General features: G+C 50.4%; 1 protein-coding gene across 2 annotated transcripts in view; it reads right to left on the bottom strand.

The window, feature by feature from the left end:
- Positions 1-19,108, bottom strand: part of Acsf3 (acyl-CoA synthetase family member 3) — a 52,096-nt gene extending 32,988 nt beyond the window's left edge. Inside the window, exons 1-5 of one of the 2 annotated variants that reach the window (XM_004666076.2) lie at positions 18,982-19,097; positions 12,348-13,035; positions 10,994-11,149; positions 4,400-4,554; positions 1,376-1,521 (exon numbers count right to left, since the gene is read on the bottom strand). In XM_004666076.2, the coding sequence (XP_004666133.2) occupies positions 1,376-1,521; positions 4,400-4,554; positions 10,994-11,149; positions 12,348-13,013 (1,123 nt within the window). In that variant the 5' untranslated portion in view covers positions 13,014-13,035; positions 18,982-19,097. Of the gene's footprint in view, positions 1-1,375; positions 1,522-4,399; positions 4,555-10,993; positions 11,150-12,347; positions 13,036-18,981 lie in introns of both variants that reach the window. The other variant, XM_045151389.1, reaches the window with a different exon arrangement.
- Positions 19,109-20,200: the final 1,092 nt, after the last annotated feature.

Genomic DNA, 20,200 nt, shown 5'->3' with positions numbered 1-20,200 from the left:
ACTCTGCTAACGCCATCTCCTATAGGAGGTCCTGCTGCCTGCCCAATCCACAGCAGCTGGGGGTCTCAGGGCTCTGAGCCATGTCATTCTGCTCAAGACACTCTTCAAACAGTCACCTCTACGCATACTCAAAATAGAACCAACAGGGGCTGGAGAGACGGCTTGGTGGTTAAGGCACTTGCTTGCAAAGCCTAAGGACACAGGTTCAATTCCCTAGTACCCACATAAGGCAGATGCACAAGGTGGTGTGTGCATCTGGAGTTTGTTTACAGTGGCTGGGGGCCCTGGTGTGCCCTTTCTCTCTCTCTCTCTTTCTTATTCTGCCTCTCTCTCTCTCAGGATAAAGAAATAAGTAAAATAATTTAAAAATAGAGCCAACAGCCTCTGATGGCCTCTGACGCCTTGCTGCCTGTGCCTAGCCCTGTCGTCCTCTGGCCACAGACCTCTGCTCACCCCCAGCTTAACCCTCACCCCAGAGTATACCGTCCCACAGACTCACATATTAAGATAAAGGAAGTAGAAGAACCAGGACACCTTTGAGGAGGACAAAGCTGGACCACCTGCCTTCAGGACAGACAAGGATAGGAATAAGAACACGAGCTGACACCTGACACGACTAGTCACTAGTGGACGGTGACTAAACAAGATGCCACTGTGGCCCTACTAGCATGAAAGGGGCTGACAGTGACCTGCGCTTCAGAGGACACAAGCGAGAGTGCAGGAGTGTGAGGGCGTGGGAGAGCATACCTCCTCTGCTACCAGGCAAAGCAGAGTGGAGGAATGCGGCCTCTCTAGAACACAGGAGCAGTTTCAAACCACCCAGTGAGCCCGTGCCTGAGGATGTGTGGAAGACCTGTGTGCAGTGCTCCTCACACTATCACTGTCCCAAGCTACAAAGGAACCGAGGTGGTTGGGCTGGTGGCTAGGCTCACTGTGGTGACACACCTTCACCGCAGTCACTGAGCAATGGAGGGGACTAAGCTGCTGAACTGCAAACACAAGTGACACATATACGCACAGTGCTAAGAGAGCAGGGCCCGCATGACAGTGGGAAAAACAAAGGTACTGGAACCCAGGACAATGGAAGAAGCCCTGACTACGGGCAGTCACCTAACCCTGGAAGACTGGTGACCCATCCAAGAGCACCTGCCGTTCACCTGAGTTCCCAAGGAGAGCCAGTAGGGCTGGGGTAAAGTGTCCCTCCACCATCACAGACAGGTGGCAGGTGGCTGGCACCCTGGGAAGCTATTCCTGGCCTTGCGGTCTGCAATGGACAGCATTCCCTACACCCGTCTCATCCAGGGGAGGGTGGACTGAAGGCCTTTGTGGGGGCTCTGAGAAAGAAGAGGTGAAGTGCCTGTGGGGCTGCTGGTACCTGGCAGGCGAGTCCCCGTCAGGGGGTTAGACAAGGCCATTCCGATCTCTGTCATGCCATAGCGCTCCAGCAGTGTGTGGCCTGTGACACTCTTCCACTTCTCCAGCAGCGGGACAGGCAAGGCAGCTGAGCCTGACACCATCAGTCTAGGCAGCACAAACACAGGGACTTAGCTCTGAAGGAGATGGTGTCAGATGTAAAATGCTTCCTTACGTGTTCAGCAGAACACACATTTCTCTTGAGCCGGGCGTGGTGGCACATGCCTTTAATCCCAGCACTCGGGGGGGGGGGGAGCAGAGGCAGGAGGATAGCCATGAGTTCAAGGTCACCCTGAGACTATACAGTGAATTCTAGGTCAGCCTGAACTAGAGAGAGACCCTAACTTGAAAACCAAAATAAATAAATAAATTAATAAAATTTTCTTTCATTACTACATTTTATGTTCATTTTTTATTTATTTGTTTGAGAGTGACAGAGAGAGAGAGAGAGAGAGAGAGAGAGAGGTTGAGAACGGGCATGCCAGGGCTTCCAGCCACTGCGAATGAACTCCAGATGCATGTGCCCCCTTGTGCATCTGGCTAACGTGGGTCCTGGGGAACCGAGCCTTGAACCGGGGTCCTTAGGCTTCACAGGCAAGTGCTTAACTGCTAAGCCTTCTCTCCAGCCCCCATTACTGTATTTTAAATTCTTGATAAAAGTGAGTTTTGCGTGGTGGCACACGCCTTTAATTCCAGCACTCAGGAGGCAGAGATAGGAGGATCGCCATGAGTTCGAGGCCACCCTGAGACTACATAGTGAATCCCAGGTCAGCCTGGGCTACAGCAAGAACCTACTTCAAAAAGAAGTGAGTTTTGGCTAAAAATAAAAATATAACTTAAAAAAATAATTTGGGGCTGGAGGGATAGCTTAGCAGTTAAGGAGCTTCCCTGCAAAGCCAAAGGACCCAGGTTTGATTCCCTAGGATCCACATTAGCCAGATGCACAAGGAGGCACATGTGTCTGGAGTTTGTTTGCAGTGGCTGGAGGTGTTGGTGTGCCAATTCTCACTCTTTCCCTTTCTCTGTCAAATAAAAAAATAAAATTAAATTTAAAAAAATTGTTGGTCTGACATGGTGGCACACGCCTTTAATCCCAGCACGCAAGAGGCAGAGGCAGGAGGATCACTGAGTGTTCTAGGCCAGCCTGAGACTACACAGTGAATTCCAGGTCAGCCTGGAGTACAGTGAGACCCTGCCTCAAAAAACAAAACAGGATTTATTCCATATGTTTCAATGTAAGCAGGTCTTCCAAGGGAGGAATGGTTGCTAAGATAAAGCAGTCTCTCTGGGGCCATCGATGGTGCTCTCTGCAAGTAATCATGATGCTGTTCACCAACAGTCCTAATAGTGATTGCCCCAGGGTGGTGGCAAAGGGGAGTCTACATGGATGAAAAGCCATGATGCCTGGGGAGCAGAGGGCAGAGGCAGTACTGGCAGAGCTGCCACAGCTAGAAGACACAAACAGGGGTTGGCAACAGGAGACTCATGGGTTACAATGCCAAGGACAGTGTGAATACTGTCCAAGAGCTCCCGTGCTGTTCTTGGCTGCAGCAGTCCACGGGGTGCCTCACGTGGGGGGCGGGTGCTTTATGTGCCATCTGAGCGGGGAGCGGGAAGCAGCCTACTGTCCTCCGGGGCTGCAGAGCCAGTAAGAGTCCCAACAGACTAATCATCTCTGCTGAAGAGTCTGTCTTTCACAGATGGCAACCTGTGCCTGCGGCTTTGGTGGGGCCTACTGATCCTGTGCTTGGCCCAGTGCCTGAGCACTGGACACCTTTGGGTGCTTCAGATGCCAGGCCTGAATAGGCAAAAACAAACAAGCAAAAAAAAAAAAAACCCACAACAAAAACAAACAAATAAAAACCCCCCAGGGCTCTTGTTTCCTCAAAGTGTCTTTACAGAAAGGGAGCAAGGGAATGGCAAACAGCAAAATATAATGGCATCACAAATCAGTCTTCGATCACCCAGGATTCTCTTGGGGAGACAAAGTGTTGCTTCTTGTAATCTTCCTGAAGTCTAGGAGCCCAGATGTGGGGCATGCTGCGAGGCGCGTGCACAAGTCACACTTGCACTTTTAAATCTGTGTTGATCCTGCAGCTCCATCAGCCAGCCTGGGTCCACTTCTCATGTGCCACGTCACTGTCTCCCCAGCAGAAAAGGAGAAACATTCCAACCACAGCCGCTGGAAATGTGGATCAGCTGTGTGTGTGAAGATCTACTAAGCCACACTGTGGTCATTTCCTAGCTAGTGAGTCACATGTCAACTTAAAGGTGGGACCGAAACCATGTCAATGTTCACCAGAAAATACAGAGCAAACTTTATGCCAGGGAATGAAATGGCCCGCAGGCGTCAGTTCACCACTAAGGAAAATCTGCCTAGGCAAGGAGCCTAGTGGGGGAGCAGGGCAACTGGCAGGCTGTAGCAGGCAGAGGATGGATACAAGGACTTGGAGAGCTACAATGATCAGAGCCGTCTAAGAGACTCCCTTCATAGCCCTGCCCTCTGTTCCCTCCTGGAGGGTGAATCCTTGGGCTCAGAAGTGTCAGGAAGCTCCTGAAACAAGACACACAGGACGGCCCTCCCCTCCCCTTCCCCAGGTTATACAAACGGTAACAAGCTGGGGAGAGACTGACTAGAAGGGCTGTGTGCAGGAAGCTCCAGGGAGGCAGCTGGCTCATTAAACTAGACTTGGTGGAACGGATTCTCTGGTCAGTGCCTATCTGGGGTAAATAGACACTTTTTCCCATTGTCACACAACACTTACATCCTTCAGCCTTCCACAGGCTGAGAGAAGACAGACAGAGCAATGTGTGGGCACTGGTGAGAAAGAGAACGGGGGCAGTGGATAGGACAGAGAAGCAGGCAGATCCATCATTTCAAGGGCAGGGAAATGCTGTGCCTGCCGAGCTGAGTGGATCCTCTAGGAATGAGATATACCTGTTGACGTCTTCGCCTTATGCATTTAAGGTGGGCTCTTCCACTCACCTAATTTTTTCTTCACAAACTGCACGCACGAAGTCTTGGACGTGAGGCTGGGTGAAATGCCTGTCATAATAATCCAGTAGTTTGCTGTATATCGTGGGCACTGCCATAAACACATTAATTCGTGGAGTGTCAGAACTTAAGAACTTTTCCCAAACCTAGAGGGTGAAAAGAAAGCAGAGTTAGAGGCTAGATGACAGCAGAGCTGCCAGCCGCATGCCGCCTCACTGCTGCTTCAGGCTGGCACTCCTGACAAGTCTTTCCCTGTATCAAGGTGAACAGGCCCATCAGCAGATCCAGCTCGGAGAGGGGCCCTGAGCCTCTGACCCATTCCCATGGCAGTCCCCCCACATGGAGGTACTGCTGTCTGGCCTGAGAGAAGGAACAATCCAGCAAGAGGAGTCAGGACGAGGCTTCCTCCTGTGGCCGGGAGTGGTGACGAGGCTCAAGTTCTGCAGTTACTCAGGAAGGGAGGCTGGGGAGCAGCACCCCACTGGCCCTGCAGCCTGCAGTTCTCACAGTGCTTAGCATGGGCAGAAGACAGCCCTGTTTCACTGAAGCTCTTCAAGACAGCTGGTGATCACTCAGCGGCCATGACTCCCAGGCTGGATGCAAGGCATAGCAATATCCACAGTGCTACAGCCCTGGGCCCTGGGGCCACCCTACACACACAGCAGATCTGAGCTACCAGACACTGGAAATTAGCGTAGACTGAGATGGATCCCAGTGCCCTCTAGCTTGTCTCTGTACTCCAGTAAGGAGCCCTCTTCTCAGCTGCCAAAAGAGGCAAGGCGTATCTCCTGGGGATGGGGGGGGAGAACAATAGCACCTGGCATCCTAACAACAGAGCGCAAGTGCAAATGCAAGAGGAAATGAGAACACCAGCAGAGGCAGAGCTCAGATGGCCCAGGTGCTAAAGCACATGCCAGGGAGTGAAGATGACAAGATGAACAGGGTCACACACTGCAACAGCCACGGTCAAACCAGAAGACGCACTGCTGGAGACAGGGATGCTCTGAGTAGACTTAGCAACAGACTACGTCACAGAAGAAACGGTGGAATGACACAGCTGAAGAGAGGCAAAGAAACAAGTCGACAGAGGGAGGTGTGCTTGACAGGATGGAAGAGCCTCGCTGGGGGAGAGCAGAGCTAAGTAAACACAAAGTCACTGTTCAGGAGTTGAAGACGCCAGACCGTCGAATGGCGATTCACCCAAACTGAGAGCAGTTTCTACAGAAAGTCTTGCAAGCAGAAACAATCCAGCAGACCCAGCATTTCACATGTGAGTTCAGAGGTCCCAAAATGTCAGAAACAAACCTGGGAAGGTGCACAAAGCTGGAAGACCCCTACCTTCTAGTTCTGAAAGTTCTGTTCTGAAAGCCACTAAAGTGGAAGCCATCGCCCTGTCATTCTGTCAAACACTAGGACAGATGGGGAGTCCAGACATAAGCCAGTACAAGTGGACAACTGGTGTCTGACAAGTCACCAAGAAGGGAAAGAAGGTCACTGGTGTTTCACTTGCAAATAAGAAAAAAAAAAAAAAAAAGAATTTTAGGTCCTACTTACACAATACTCAAAAAACAACACAAAATAGATTATACAAAACATACAAAATGCTAAAACTATAAACTATTAGAAAGCAGCCTAGTGGAATATCCTTATGGCCTGTAGCTTAGTAAAGGCGTTTTTGCACAGGATACCAAAAACATGATGTATAAAAGTTTTAAAATTAGAGCCAGGCATAGTGGCACATGCCTTTAATTCGAGCACTTGGGAGGCAGAGGTCAGGGGAGTGCTGTGAGTTTGAGGCCAGTTGAGACTACATAGTGAATCCAGGCCCACCTGGGCTACAGCAAGACCCTACCTCACGAAAAAAGAAAAGAAAAAGAAATTGAAAACATGTGATGGTTTGAATGTAAGTCCCCCACAGACTCAGGTTGTTATTGTTGTTGTTTTTTTAAAAAATAATTTTACTTATTTGCAAGCAGAGAGACAATAGCAAAGAGAAAAACAGAATTGGTGCACCAGGGCCTCCAGCCACTGCAAACTCACTCCAGATACATGTGCCACTTTGTGCATCTGGCATTACGTGGGTACACAGTTTGTTAGGCTTTGCAGGTAAGTGCCTTAACCACTAAGCCATCTTTCCAGCCCCGACTCAGGTGTTTTATTAAAGCTTGACTCCAGCAGCCTGGCTGGAGGAGGTGTCACTGGGGGCTGGATGCTGGGGTCCAGACCTCAGGTGTGTTGAAGGCAGATGTGAATTCCATCAAAAACCTATGCAGAGCAGTCTGAGCTCTGATGGGGTCCCTGCTGCTTGCTGCCAGTGTTGTGCTTGTTGCTTTTGGGGTTTGCTGGCTGGCGATGTTTGTTCTTTGAGATGGGTGGAGGCAGCTTCCCCTGCCGCTGCTGGAACTTCCCCAGATCTGAGAGCTTGAAATAAACCCCTTCCTCCCCTAAACCATGCCAGGTTTGGAAATATATCCCAGCAACATGAAGCCGACTATAACACATGTGCTTCAAAAAATATGGCTGTTGTGCATGAAAGCTCACGCCTTTTATCCCAGTGCTAGGGAGGCAGAGGTAGGAGGATCACCATGAGTTCAAGGCCAGCCTGAAACTGTATAGTGAATTTCAGGTCAGCCTGCACTAGAGTGAGACCCTACTGTGAAAAACATACATATGTATCATTAAGGAGATTTCTTGGTGGTTAAAGGTGCTTGCTCTGCAGGCCTGCCAACCAAAGTTTGGATTGCCAGTGCCCACATAAAGCTGGATGCAAAGTGGCACATATGTCTGTAATCCCAACATGTGCCCATGGCACTGGGAGGTGATCAGAAGAACCCTGAAGCACGAGGGCTGGCCAGCCTGTCCTTCCAAGTGACGAACAACCAGAGTCTGTCTCAAACAAGGTGGAAAGAGACAAACACACCGTGGCCATTTCTGACCTCCGCAAATGTGCAGTGTCATGTGTGTGAGCATGTGCGCACATACACACACTAAAAAAATGATTAAGGGGCTAGGGAGATGGCTTAGCGGTTAAGGCACTTGCCTGCAAAGCCAAAGGACCTAGGGTTCAATTTCCCAGGACCCATAGAAGCCAGATGCACAAGGTGGTGCATGCGTCTGGAATTTGTTTGCAATGGCTGGATGCCCTGGTATATCCATTCTCATTCTCTCTCTCTTTCTCTCTGCCTCTTTCTTTCTCTCTCTCAATAGATGATATTTTTAAAAAAAATGATTAAGAAAATGAAAAGACAAGCCAAAGCAGGTAAAATGTCTTCAGCACAAAGCATCAAATGACATGAGCTGGCAAAGCAGTGAGAGCAGGGCATGCAGTGTGGTCTCCATGTGCCCAAGAGCTCAGACATGGTGACTCTTTACACACAAAGCAGTAGCCCAACACTGTGGACCAGAGGAACATGACAATTCCTGCTGAGCCCTCGACACATGGACCAAGGAAGTTCATCACAGGAGCACTACCCCACCATCGCTGTGGAGTACACAGGAGGTGTGCAGAGGTGAGAAGTGGGTAACACACATGAACATAACATGCAATGGCCTTTCCTGCTGTACACCACCCATGAGGGGGGAAATAAGCCTACAGCTCTGATCATGCTGCACCTACGCAGCAAGTCCAGAGGTGAGAACTAGAACCCTGGAAAGCTGGCAGTGCCCGGGTTGCTCGAGGAGCCCCCAACTGCTGCCCACACAGCCTCTAACCAAGCCCTCCACCTCCCTCTTCTCTCTCATTACTGCTGCCCTGAGCCCATCTTAACTTTTCCTATATTGCTCTGGCTCCTTCCTGAAGGACAAACTCACTGGACAAGTGTGGCCCCATTCCCACTGACTTTGCAAAGGGACTCAGGCCTGCCAATCAACCCCTGTCCCGTGCAGGTTGCATCTGACTCAGCCACACACAGTGCTCAGGGTTACTGAGGTGCAGCACCGGGCCTTAGTGGCTGCAAGGAGCCCAGGTGAGCCAGCTGAGTGGCCACACTGGACACATCAGAGCCACCTGGCACTTCAACTCCCAGATCTGTCCATCAAACACATGGGCACCCTTGTGCCCCTTCCTTCTCACAGACATTCGAGGGCTGTGGCTTTTCCAGGTATGTGTGGCATGGTGACCCTGCCTACTAATGGGTGATGAATGTGTTTCCATACCCAGCATGACCTGTCCCCTTGGGCACAGGTGGCCTGACACCTGCTTCCTGGCTTGGCATCATACCCTAAGCTGGGCAGTGTTAACGCCCAACACAGCAGGGCACTCAGGATGACCACCCTGAGGCAGAGCTGTTTTCACAAGGCTGACCCTGGCTGCAAAGGGTCTGGCTAGGCTGACGGAGGAAATACTGCTGCCCTAAATAAAACACAAGATTGACAGCAGCTCATTCTCCCCATCTCTGGATGTGATCTCTTCCAAAAACTGTGGCAACATATTACTTCTGAAAATAACCCTGAGACACCAGCACAGACACCACTGTGTTAGCAAGAGTTGTCTCAGCAGTCCAGAGTGTGACTCCTGGTCAACCACACACAGATGAGCTAGAAAACACGGAAACCTGCTGGTCAGGTGTTTCCCGCCTTACTGCCATTTTGTGGCAGTTCTGCGTCCCTGAGAAGTGAGCCAGGGTGACAAGTGAAACACAGAGGATCCTTGGCCCTGGGCTACCAGCCCAGCAACGTGCATCCAGGTCCCCACATCCTCCACTGTCACCTCACAGACACCAAGCAGGGTGGCCCCTTGAGTTGGTGTGATCAACAGGCTCTGTCACCCTGTGCCTCTGCCCCACACAAACCACCTCTAAGCAGACCCTATGGTTTAGCAATACTGAGCTCAATCTCGCTAATACAAACTGGCAAGAGCCTCGCCTCAGGGCTGACAGCTCTAGCCCTGTTAGCCACAACACCAAGTTTATTTCGTTAAGTTTTGGTTGGGTACTTCTGGGAAGGTCAAGTGACTTTCCCAGAACTGCAAAAATCTGAGATTTTTTGTTTTCAAGGTAGGGTCTTGCTGTAGCCCAGGCTGACCTGAAATTCACTATGAGGTCTCAGGGTGGCCTCGAACTCACAGCGATCCTCCAACCTCTGCCTCTGCTGGGATTAAAGGTGTACACTACCATCACCCCTGGCAAAGGTCTGCACTTTCATCTCCACTCATGAGTTGGGCTGTAACGTCATGAGACACCAGAACAGAAACCCAGGAAACAGACCGCAGTGCACAGACCTTAGGACAAGGACCGGGGGCAGAGACCTTGGGGCAACAACTCCCAAGCCCCAGTACCCACAGACATGGAGAAGAGACAGGAGGGGAAGGGGAAGAACTATGATGGGGACGCTGAGGGGGGCATCTAGATGGAAGCCCACATAGTACTGGGGAGCAGCCTGGGCTGAGGTGTCTACCTGACCTTTACTCTGGAGGACTAAACTATGTACAGGCCCTCTGTGCGAACACACTGGCCACGCATGCTCTGGTACAGTCCCACAGTCCAGAACAACATAGAGTTGCTGCTTGTGTGGCCATAGCAGTTCACCCATGGGAGTACCCAGCTTCAGAGGACAGAAGCGCCAGCAGTTGGAGGAATGGAAGACCGATTAGCCCTGACTGAGCCCAAGGCAAGGCAGCCAACAGCACATATGGGAAGGGCAGGCAGGGTCCAGCCAACAATGGACAGCACCACTCCCCAAAGAGCTGAAGGCCAAGAAAAAGGAGAGAACCAAGTCCAGCCGCCTGTAGGGAAGGACTCTACTGAGCTCCAAGGGAACAGTCTACATTCTGAAGGTCCTCACAGAGCTGATGATCCTTGCCCTCCTCAATTCTGGCCAGGGTGTTTCTAAGTTTGTTTCAACCCCCAATATCCACACGACTGACAGGTAAAGAAATGGAGCTGGGGAGGTTTTGCCATACATGGGTCACCAAGCAGCAGGGCCAGGCTTAACATAGCTTTTCTCCCTGCAATGAACTGTCCATGAGCTACCACCACCCTGAAGACACTGCCCTGCACAGGTGATGCCACAGGGATGTTGGTCTTACTGCCACCTCCCCTCCTTAGGGCCCACACCCCGTCCCTGCTTCTAGTCTGCTGGAAGAGGAGAGGACAATGAGGACGGGAGAGCCTCTGGCTGGGCATCACCTGCAGAACTCTGAACCAGAAGCAGGTGTGGCCGCTGATGGGGGCTGCTGCTTAAGCCCTCCTCCCGAGGCTGTAGGTGGGATTAAGTTATGGGTCTAGGCACAAGGAGAGGACCCTGTTACTCCTATGGACCTTAGGAGGGGACACAGTGGGAGAGCTGGCTACAGAGGAGGTCATGAGATCCTGAAGTGAGGCTGGGTAGATGCAGCCACAGGCCTAGGAGCACAGGCACCTCCAGAAGCTGTACGAGGCCAGAGGCAGAGCTCCCCAGGGAGCTTCCAGATAGAACTCTCACCAACACTTTGATTTTGACTCCATCAGCCCTCCAGAGGGGTAAGAGAATAAATGTATGCTAGTCTAACCCTCCAAGCCCATGGTCATTTGTCACAGAGGACACAGGAACTCACAGGGCCTGTAAAGTCTGTCCACAGGTGACACCAAGACCTTATCCCTGACTCACCTGTTGAGCACTGAACTCAGGCAGCATCACGCACGTGGCTCCCACCCAGAGTGGACAGAGTAGCTTGTTGACCACGCCATGGACGTGGTGCAGTGGGAGGACATGGAGGATTACGTCGTCTTTTGTCCATGCCCATGTGTGGACCAGCCCGGTCACCTGTGGGAACAAAGCACTGCCTGAGAACAGAGGTGAGGGGCTTTGGGCACAGAACAAGTGAACAAAGGGATCTAAGGAGAGCCGAGAAGGAAGAAAGTTGGCTCTTTGGATGGCCCGCCCTTGAGCAGCTTCTGACAAGAATGATGTAACTAAGGACCATGGGTCTGCCCACTTATCTAGGTGACAGGAAACACAGTCACGTAATCAGGGGTTCTAGAGATCCTGGGTAGCGGCTCCTCAAATGCTGAGGAAGGCAGAGGTGGGGTACTGGCACTGTCTCTTAAAGCTCAGTCCCATGCCGAGGCCAGGGGTGTGGATGCAACAGAACCTGGACCAGCTTGGTACTGCTGCCTGCCTGTGCTAAGCTTCCTGTGGCCCTTGCACAGTGGTCACAAGGCAGGTTTCTAGGCAGATGCTCAGCTTTTACTGAGAAGCCATGTGAACAAGGCCCCTTTGTGATCCTCATACCACCATGGTCAAGATGATCTCCACTGTACACTGCCATGGTGTCTGTGTGTCTCCACTGGGAAAGGATATAGTCTCCAGCAGTGCTGCTGAGCAGGATCTATGGTGTCTGTGTGCCTGGCAGACAGAGCCAAGCTTATGACTTACAGCCGCACCATTGGCTGAGGAGTCGGTGGGGTCTATTTTGGCCTTCCTCTTTGTGTGTTGGTTTTCATCTTTGTTTTATTGCTCCTGCTATACAAGAGGCTTCACAGCACACGCTGATACTTTCTGGAAGTGAGTAGGACATGACTCACATACATGGGTGAGCGACAGGGCTGCGGAGGTGACAGAACATGAAGACAACACAAGAGGCAGGAGTAGACACAGAAACAGCCCCTGCTTCCAGGTTGCTTTAAGAAATCCCAACCAATAAGTCCCAATCACGCATCCTGATTTGTGTGGCTGGCGTTTGTCTGTCCTCCATGTCCCTAGTCCTGTTACTCCGTGGCTGTCTAAATCTCCTCCACCTGAATGCCTCACTGTCCTGTCCTGTGAGTGAAGCGATGGGGTCACATGAGCCTGTGACCCTTTGTCATGGAGTATTTCACACAAAGTTGGCCAGGTTGTGAAAGCTGTGAGTAACCCTAAAGAAAAGCAGTGCACACCAGAAAGGCACCTCCAGATCCAGCCCAGCACTGGCTATCAGTGGTGTTGTGACGGCCTGGGAGGGATATGGCAGCCTAGCACTCACCACAGCCGTGATGTTGCGATGGGTGCTCAGTGCACCCTTGGGCCTCCCTGTGGTCCCGCTGGTGTAGAAGATCATGGCACCCCGGTCATGCCACTTCCTCTCATGCACTGGTTGCTCTGTGGGCCCTTCTGCTCCTCCCTGGTAGACAGCAGGCGTGAGAGGCAGAAGAGGGACCCCGAGCCTTTGGACCACTGGACGCAACAGCGCCACGTATTCCTGGCCAGCCACAACAACAGAGCTCTGGGAGTCTTGGATGAAGTACTCCAGTTGGGCCTCAGGGTGCTTCCAGTAGAGCGGGACGGCGATGCCACCACTCATCCAGGAGGCCCACTGGGCCACGACATAGGAGACATCATTGGAGCACAGGAAGGAGATTCTCTCCTCCTGAAGGTCCCCTTCCTGGCAGCCCCGGAGCCTGCAGATCTCCTGGGACAGGCGAAGACTCCGTTCATAAAGCTCTCTGTAGGTATGACGGCCATGTCGGTCAATGAGGGCAACCCTGTCCCCAAAGGTCAGAGCTCGCATGAACACTGGGGCAGTCCCATCCCTGGGCACCTCGGGGGCAGTGTGCAAGAGACTATGTCCTCTGTGTCTCTTAGGAGCTGGCCAGCGAGAGGCCAAGGACCAGACCAGGCGACGGAAGGGCAGTGTCATATGGGGCGGCATCACATCAAGTCACTGGGCCGTGCTAGAGAAGAGGAGGGTGCAGTATGTAAGTCTTCAACTGGACCACCCAAGCCTTGCCCATAGCCAGGTTTAAAATGCCCCCCCCCCACACCCCGCCAGAAGGTCTGCTGAGAGTCCAACTCTAAAGTTACCCCCTTAATCCAAGAGGCCAATGCTTTCATTGTACAACATCTTTGGAAATTAAGGGTCCAGCATCCAAGGTTTTTACTCTGGTTTGCAGATTTCAAAAGCATGTAACTTTCCAAAATGATGAAATAAAGTAGGTAAGGTCAAGGAAAGTAATAAACTTCAACACATTCCAGGTAAATCTTGAGTAATGGATTTTGGAAATACAAGCCCAGAAAAGTACTAGGCAGTAGAAGCAGGTGTCACAGGGGCTCCAAAGATACCCCTGTCAGGAAAAGCTCCAAGACAGGTCCTAATCTGCTCACACCCTGGATTTCTGCTTCTACAGAGAAACTGCAAGTGCAAGGAAACAGCAGGGCTTGGTCAGGGAAGCCAAGAATAAGTTTAAAACAAACCGGTGCAGCTTAACCATGTTTCCTTTCTTACTGCAACAAATTCTTCTCTATTTGCTTTGCAGGCAGGGGAGCCAAAAATAAGAGAAACTCAAACAGAAGGCCTGTTGCGTGGGATTTCTGACTTAATAGTCTCAAGGCGGGATTCCTGCTGGTGAAAATGTGAGATGTTCTGCGTTGCTCTGGGGAAGAGACGGGTAAATGGGCAGGAGGAAGCATCTGACACGCCTCTACTTGTTTTGCACAGGCAAACTAAAAACAGATCTACTGTGTGAAAAGGCACCTGGAATGTCCAATGTACTGCCACAACTGTAGCCACCAAAAGGGTACAATTCTCTTTCTGGAACACTAGGGAAACAGCACCTGTCACCTAGGACCCATGGTGGGGACTTGGCAACATCAGAAAGCCCAGAGCCCTGCTTCCAGCTGTACAAAAGGCCCAGTTCAGACCTGTACAGTGCCGATACCTAAAGGCCAGGTCCCTGACGAGGAACTGCCCCAAGACTACGTCACATGGGAAGAGCAATCATAGGCCATGGGAGAGCAGCGCCTACATGGGCCTCACGGAGTAGCCAAGGACTTGAGTCAGCCATGGGAGAGGCTCCGCTTCACAGTAGTGGCACAAGTAGCAGAGGCCTTCCCAGGGTCTTATCTTAAGACTATGTCCTGAGGGCGTATCAGGGAGACAAGAGAGGATATGCATACCAGGGCTGGGGAGATGGCTCAGTCAGTAAAGTGCTTGCCATGCAGGCATGAGGACTTGAGCTCAGATCCTTTGCACTCATGTAAAATAAGGGCATGCTGGCAAGCATCTGCACTCCCAGCACTGGGTAGGAGAAGGAAAAGAAAAGAGTTTTAGGGCTTGCTGGTTAACTAATATAGCTAAAACAGTAGGTTCTAGGTCCAGTGAGAGACCTTGCTTAAAAAAGTAAGGTGGATTGGGAAAACTGGATATATATCTGCAAAAGGATGAAAATAGATTCTTCTCTCTCACCATGCACAAGAATTAAGTCCAAATGGATTAAAGACCTTAACATCAGACCTGAAACTCTGAAACTGCTAGAGGAAAAAGTAGGGGAAACCCTTCAACATATTGGTCTTGGCAAAGACTTTCTGAATACAACCCCAATTGCTCAGGCAATAAAACCACAGATTAATCACTGGGACCTCATGAAATTACAAAGATTTTGCACTGCAAAGGACACAGTGAAAAAAGCAAAGAGGCAACCTACAGAATAGGAAAAAATCTTCGCCAGCTATATATCTGATAGAGGATTAATATCTAGGATATACAAAGAACTCAAAAAGTTAAATAATAAGGAATCAAACAAGCCAATCAAAAAATGGGCTATGGAGCTAAATAGAGAGTTCTCAAAGGAAGAAATACGAATGGCATATAAGCATCTAAAAAAATGTTCTACATCACTAGTCATCAGGGAAATGCAGATTAAACCTACATTGAGATTCCATCTCACTCCTGTCAGATTGGCCACCATCATGAAAACAAATGATCATAAATGTTGGCGGGGATGTGGAAAAAAAGGAACCCTTCTACACTGCTGGTGGGAATGCAATCTGGTCCAGCCATTGTGGAAATCAGTGTGGAGGTTCCTAAAACAGCTAGAGATTGATCTACCATATGACCCAGCTATAGCACTCCTAGGCATATATCTAAAGGACTCATCTCATTTCCTTAGAAGTACATGCTCAACCATGTTTATTGCTGCTCAATTTATAATAGCTGGGAAATGGAACCAGCCTAGATGTCCCTCAACAGATGAGTGGATAATGAAGATGTGGCACATTTATACAATGGAGTTCTACTCAGTGGTAAAGAAAAATGAAGTTATGAAATTTGCAGAAAAATGGATGGACCTGGAAAGTATTATACTAAGTGAGGTAACCCAGGCCCAGAAAGCCAAGCACCATATGTTCTCTCTCATATGTGGATCCTAGCTATAGATGATTGGGCTTCTGCGTGAGAAGGAAAATACTTAGTAGCAGAGGCCAGTAAGGTAAAAAGGAGACATAAAGGGTAGAGAAAGGAAGGGAGGAGGATACTTAATAGGTTGATATTGTATATATGTAATTACAATGATTGTAATGGGGAGGTAATATGATGGAGAATGGAATTTCAAATGGGAAAGTGTGGGGGTGGGGAGGGAGGGAATTACCATGGGATATATTTTATAATCATGGAAAATGTTAATAAAAATTAAAAATAAAAAAAAGTAAGGTGGAGCCGGGCATAGTGGTGCACCTTTGATCTCAGCACTTGGAGGCAGAGGTCAGAGGATCACCGAGAGTTTGAGGCCAGCCTGAGACTTCATAGTGAATTCCAGGTCAGTCTGGGCTACAGCGAGACCCTACCTGGCAGGGGGGTGGGGGGAAGGTGGAGAGTAACTGAGAAAGATAACTCATGCCAATCCCTGACCTCTACACACACACACACACACACTCTCTCTCTCTCTCTCTCTCTCTCAAACACACACATACATGAAGCTCATTCCATTGTTATTTATAATGTTGAAAACAAACTAACTGAATGGCCCCTAAGAACCCTAAAGAGACCATGCACAGCCATTCATGTACAAGGGCACACATGCACGCACAGTGAAAAGTGGACTTCTAGTAACTCAGCTGTGAAGGGGCACACCTCCCTTTTGGCCTTTTGGCAACTGTATACCCTGCACGGTGGATGCCAACACACCGAACCAGGCAGTAGCAGCAGAGTAGGGTGGACACAAGACTCAGCGGTGGCAATGCTGTTACAGGGCTGCTGCTTGGACCTCTCACAGCAGAGCTGGAGGAGACACTGCTGTCCTGAAGGGCAGAGTCCCAAGCCTTGAAGATCAGTAGGTTTCATCCCAGGACAGCCACTAAGCAAAGATGGGTGTCAAAACACGCTTCTTATGGGAAGACATAATTCCAACTGCTATGTATTGGTAGGAGGAATGGAGGGCCCCATGAGAAGGACTCACAGAACCCAGAGTGGAAAGTCAGGAAAGGTCATGGAGGAGGAGAGTGAAATGAGTCTCATGTGGACAGTTGTACTCATGGGAGGTGCAATGCTGGGTCCCCTTTGACTCTGATGTACCCTGTCATGTCCCTCTTGAAGCACTGACTTGCTTTCCCACACAATGTACGGAAGTGGGGCTACCTCCCTAACTGTGGTGGCTTCATTCAGGGGTCCCCCATTAACTTAGGTGTTCTGAATGCTAGGTTTCCAGCTGATGATTTGGGGATTAACGCCACCTGGAGGCAGTGTATTGTTGGGGGCGGGCTTATGGGTGTTATAGCCAGTTTCCCCATGCCAGTGTTTGGTACACTTTTCCTGTTGTCTACCTGATGTTGGCCAGGGGGTGATGTCCACCCTCTGCTCATGCCATTGTTTCCCCCCTGCCATTGTGCAGCTTCCCCACAAGCCAGTGAGCCAAAATAAACCTCTTTTTTCCACAGGCTCATCTTGGTTGAGCGATTTCTACAGCAATGTGAACCTGACTGCAACACCAACTCTCTCTGGTGCTTCAGCAGGAGCCTGGCCCATGCAGTAGCATGTCCTGTCAGTGCTGTGCTACCCCTGACCCCAGAGCTCATCTCATCAGAACCTTCCCACACAGCCAAACAAAGTCTGCTTGGAGCCGATAGCTGTGTATTGCCCTCTGACCCCTGCAGATCCGGGAAGGCCAGCAGTGCCCACAGAGAACCCTTGCCTTCCTACCATGGCTCTTTGATGGTGGGGCTCCCCATCACCAGTGACAGCACTGGTGGAGTGAGGCTGCTCACCGAACACATGCAGCCTGGGCAGGGTGTTTTCACCTCCATAGCATGCATGCACTCTCACCTGTCTAAGGTAAGCGGCATTGCCACCTTAGTAAGAAGTGAAGAGGAGGAGCCCGAGCAATGCCTGATGCCCTCACGACTCGGGAGATATCTAACATTGCTGCTCTCCTAGTGCTCCAGAAAGTGACACTCCCTTGGGGCCCAACCACCAGATTTCCATGACATGCAGATCCCTAGGAAGCCACTTCCAACATCTGGAGTATGCATGGCTTTCCTCCAATAGGCTGCTGTTGAGAACAGTTTTCATCAGCACACACTAGACTTGGATGGCTGCTCCTTCCTCCTGGAGTTTCTCACCTGCCTGGACCATCACTTCCCACCTGTAAGGTGGGCAGCAGGATCTGCCCACAGACCTGGTACTGCAGCGACTATCTTTCTACATACTGAGTAGAATCCAAATACCCACACCCCATCCTGACAAAAAATCCTTGATAAGAAGAATTCTTGCATTCAAATGAAGACAGGTGTTTCTAAATAAGTAAAATGGCACCTGGATGAGTCAACTCCACACCACACACACACACACACACACACACACACACACACAGAGAGAGAGAGAGAGAGAGAGAGAGAGAGAGAGAGAGAGAGAGAGAGGGAGAGGGAACAAATCTTGTGTATGAACATAGAACTGGCTAAGGGAAGGTGTCAGGTAGATGTGGACTCACTTTTCAGAACACTCAATTCCACGCATATATGGCATATATATATGGTTTGGGAGTGGTACAAATTAACTTTTAAGTAACATTTACATTGGATTCATAAATTAAAACAAAAAGGAAAAACAAGTTGAAACCCACTATCTGTTGTAGGAAGTAAAGTATCATTTTAAAAAGCCATCTGGTGCTAGACTGGGGGCATATGCCTTTAATCCCAGCACCTGGGAGGCAGAGGTAGGAGGATCACTGAGTCTGAGGCCAGCATGGGACTACATCATGAGTTCCAGGTCAGCCTGGGCTAGAGTGAGACCCTATATTGAAAAACCAAAAATAAAATAACATTTAAAAATTCATCTGGAAGGGTGTGCCTACAGCTATTCTAAACATAGTTCAGTCTGCTGTCAACACAAAGTCCAGAAACAACGTGACAGCAAGAGACCTGTCTCACAACAGCCTGGCCCTGGGAGAACACTGGAGGAGTCTCCTTCTCACTGACTCCTGTGCTACAAACCTCCCGAGGGGGACAGCCCACAGCTCCCCTGTCCTGCCGCATAGGCCGCTGAGAATCAACAGAACACACCGCTCTGTTTGTTCCCTCCCGCAAATTTCTAGATCCGCTTCCAAGCCAGCGTCCCTTCCCCGTACCTCATACACACACACACGCCCCCACGATCTGCTTTCAGACCCTCCAACCTGGCAGCTCGAATTTGCACCCAACGACATGCAAAGAGCAAACAGTCACAAGGGAGGGTGCCTTCCGCAAGCCAGGTGAGAACTGGCGTGAACTTATCAGACAGCTGCAAGTTTCACTCTCCCCATGGCCGACCTGGAGCCAGCCCACAGCTCCTACACCCTCCCCGGCAGCCCGGCCTTTCCCTGCACAGGGGCCCGGTCAGCAGGGGGCAGCGCCCGCGCGGCCGCCCAGCTCACCTCCTCCGGGTCCTTGGCCACACACTCGCCTGGGTCACTGGGGAGGGCGTGGGGCCGCAGAGGTCAGGCATGTGGTTGAGCCTGTCGGAACTGAGTCCGTCACCTAATAGTGTCCCCAGGCATGACGTGTACGCTGCTCTACTCGGTCCCCCCCTAGTCTCGCAAAGACAAGATGATAGAACGTTCCGGGCGTGAGCGTTCCGGCCCTTTCCAGGATCAAGATTTCCCCTAGGTCTCTCTGTTCAGGTCCGCCTGCTATTTGACCCGACATCTATTGTGCTGAGGCATGAGGGTTTGTGGGCTGTGTCCGCTTTAAGCAATTTTTAAAAAATATTTTTATTTATTTGACAGAGAAAGAGGGAGAGGGAGGGTAGGGGTAGGGAGAGGAGAGGGGAGAGACAGAGAAAGAGAGAGAGAGGGAGAGAGAGAGAGAGACACAGAGAGAGAGACAGAGAGAGATACAGAGAGAGAGAGGGAGAGAGAGAGAGAGAGAGAGAGAGAGAGAATATGAATGGGTGCACTAGGGCCTCCTGCCACTGCAGATGAATTCCAGATACATGTTTCAGCTTGTGCATCTGGCTTACGTGGGTCCTGGGGAATCGAACCTGGGTCCTTCGGCATTGCAGGCAAACACCTTAAATGCTAAACAAATTTTTTTAAAGAAAGATTTATTTTATTTTATTTATTTGAGAGTGACAGACAAAGAGGCAGAGAGAGAGAGAGAGAGAAATGGGCGTACCAGGGCCTCCGGCCACTTCAAAAGAACTCCAGATACATGTTTCAGTTTGTGCATCTGGCTTACGTGGGTCCTGAAGGAATCGAGCCTCCAACCGGGGTCCTTAGGCTTCACAGGCAAGTGCTTGACTGCTAAGTCATCTCTCCAGCCCCCAATTGTTTTTTCCATGTCAGGTCTCACTGTAGTCCAGGCAGGTCTTGAGCTCATGGCAACCCTCCTATCCCTGTCTCCCAAGTGCTGGGACCCATGCATGGCTCCAGTGTTCATTTAAAAAAATATAACCATCACTGTGACTAGAATGGACAGTGAGGCTCTTGACAACAGCTTCCTGAAACCAAAATGCAAATTTTGGGGCTCCCTCTGCCCCTGAGGAGAGGTTTCCTGGCTTGCAGCTGGGGGTGGTCGTGTTAAAATCCCTGATTTTAAAATATATGAGGGCTGGAGGGATGCCTTAGCAGTTAAAGCGTTCATCTGCAAAGACAA

The sequence above is a fragment of the Jaculus jaculus genome, chromosome 1 (genome assembly GCF_020740685.1).
Source record: "Jaculus jaculus isolate mJacJac1 chromosome 1, mJacJac1.mat.Y.cur, whole genome shotgun sequence".
Taxonomy (NCBI): Eukaryota; Metazoa; Chordata; class Mammalia; order Rodentia; family Dipodidae; genus Jaculus; species Jaculus jaculus.
This window is presented reverse-complemented; position numbering and strand designations above follow the sequence as displayed.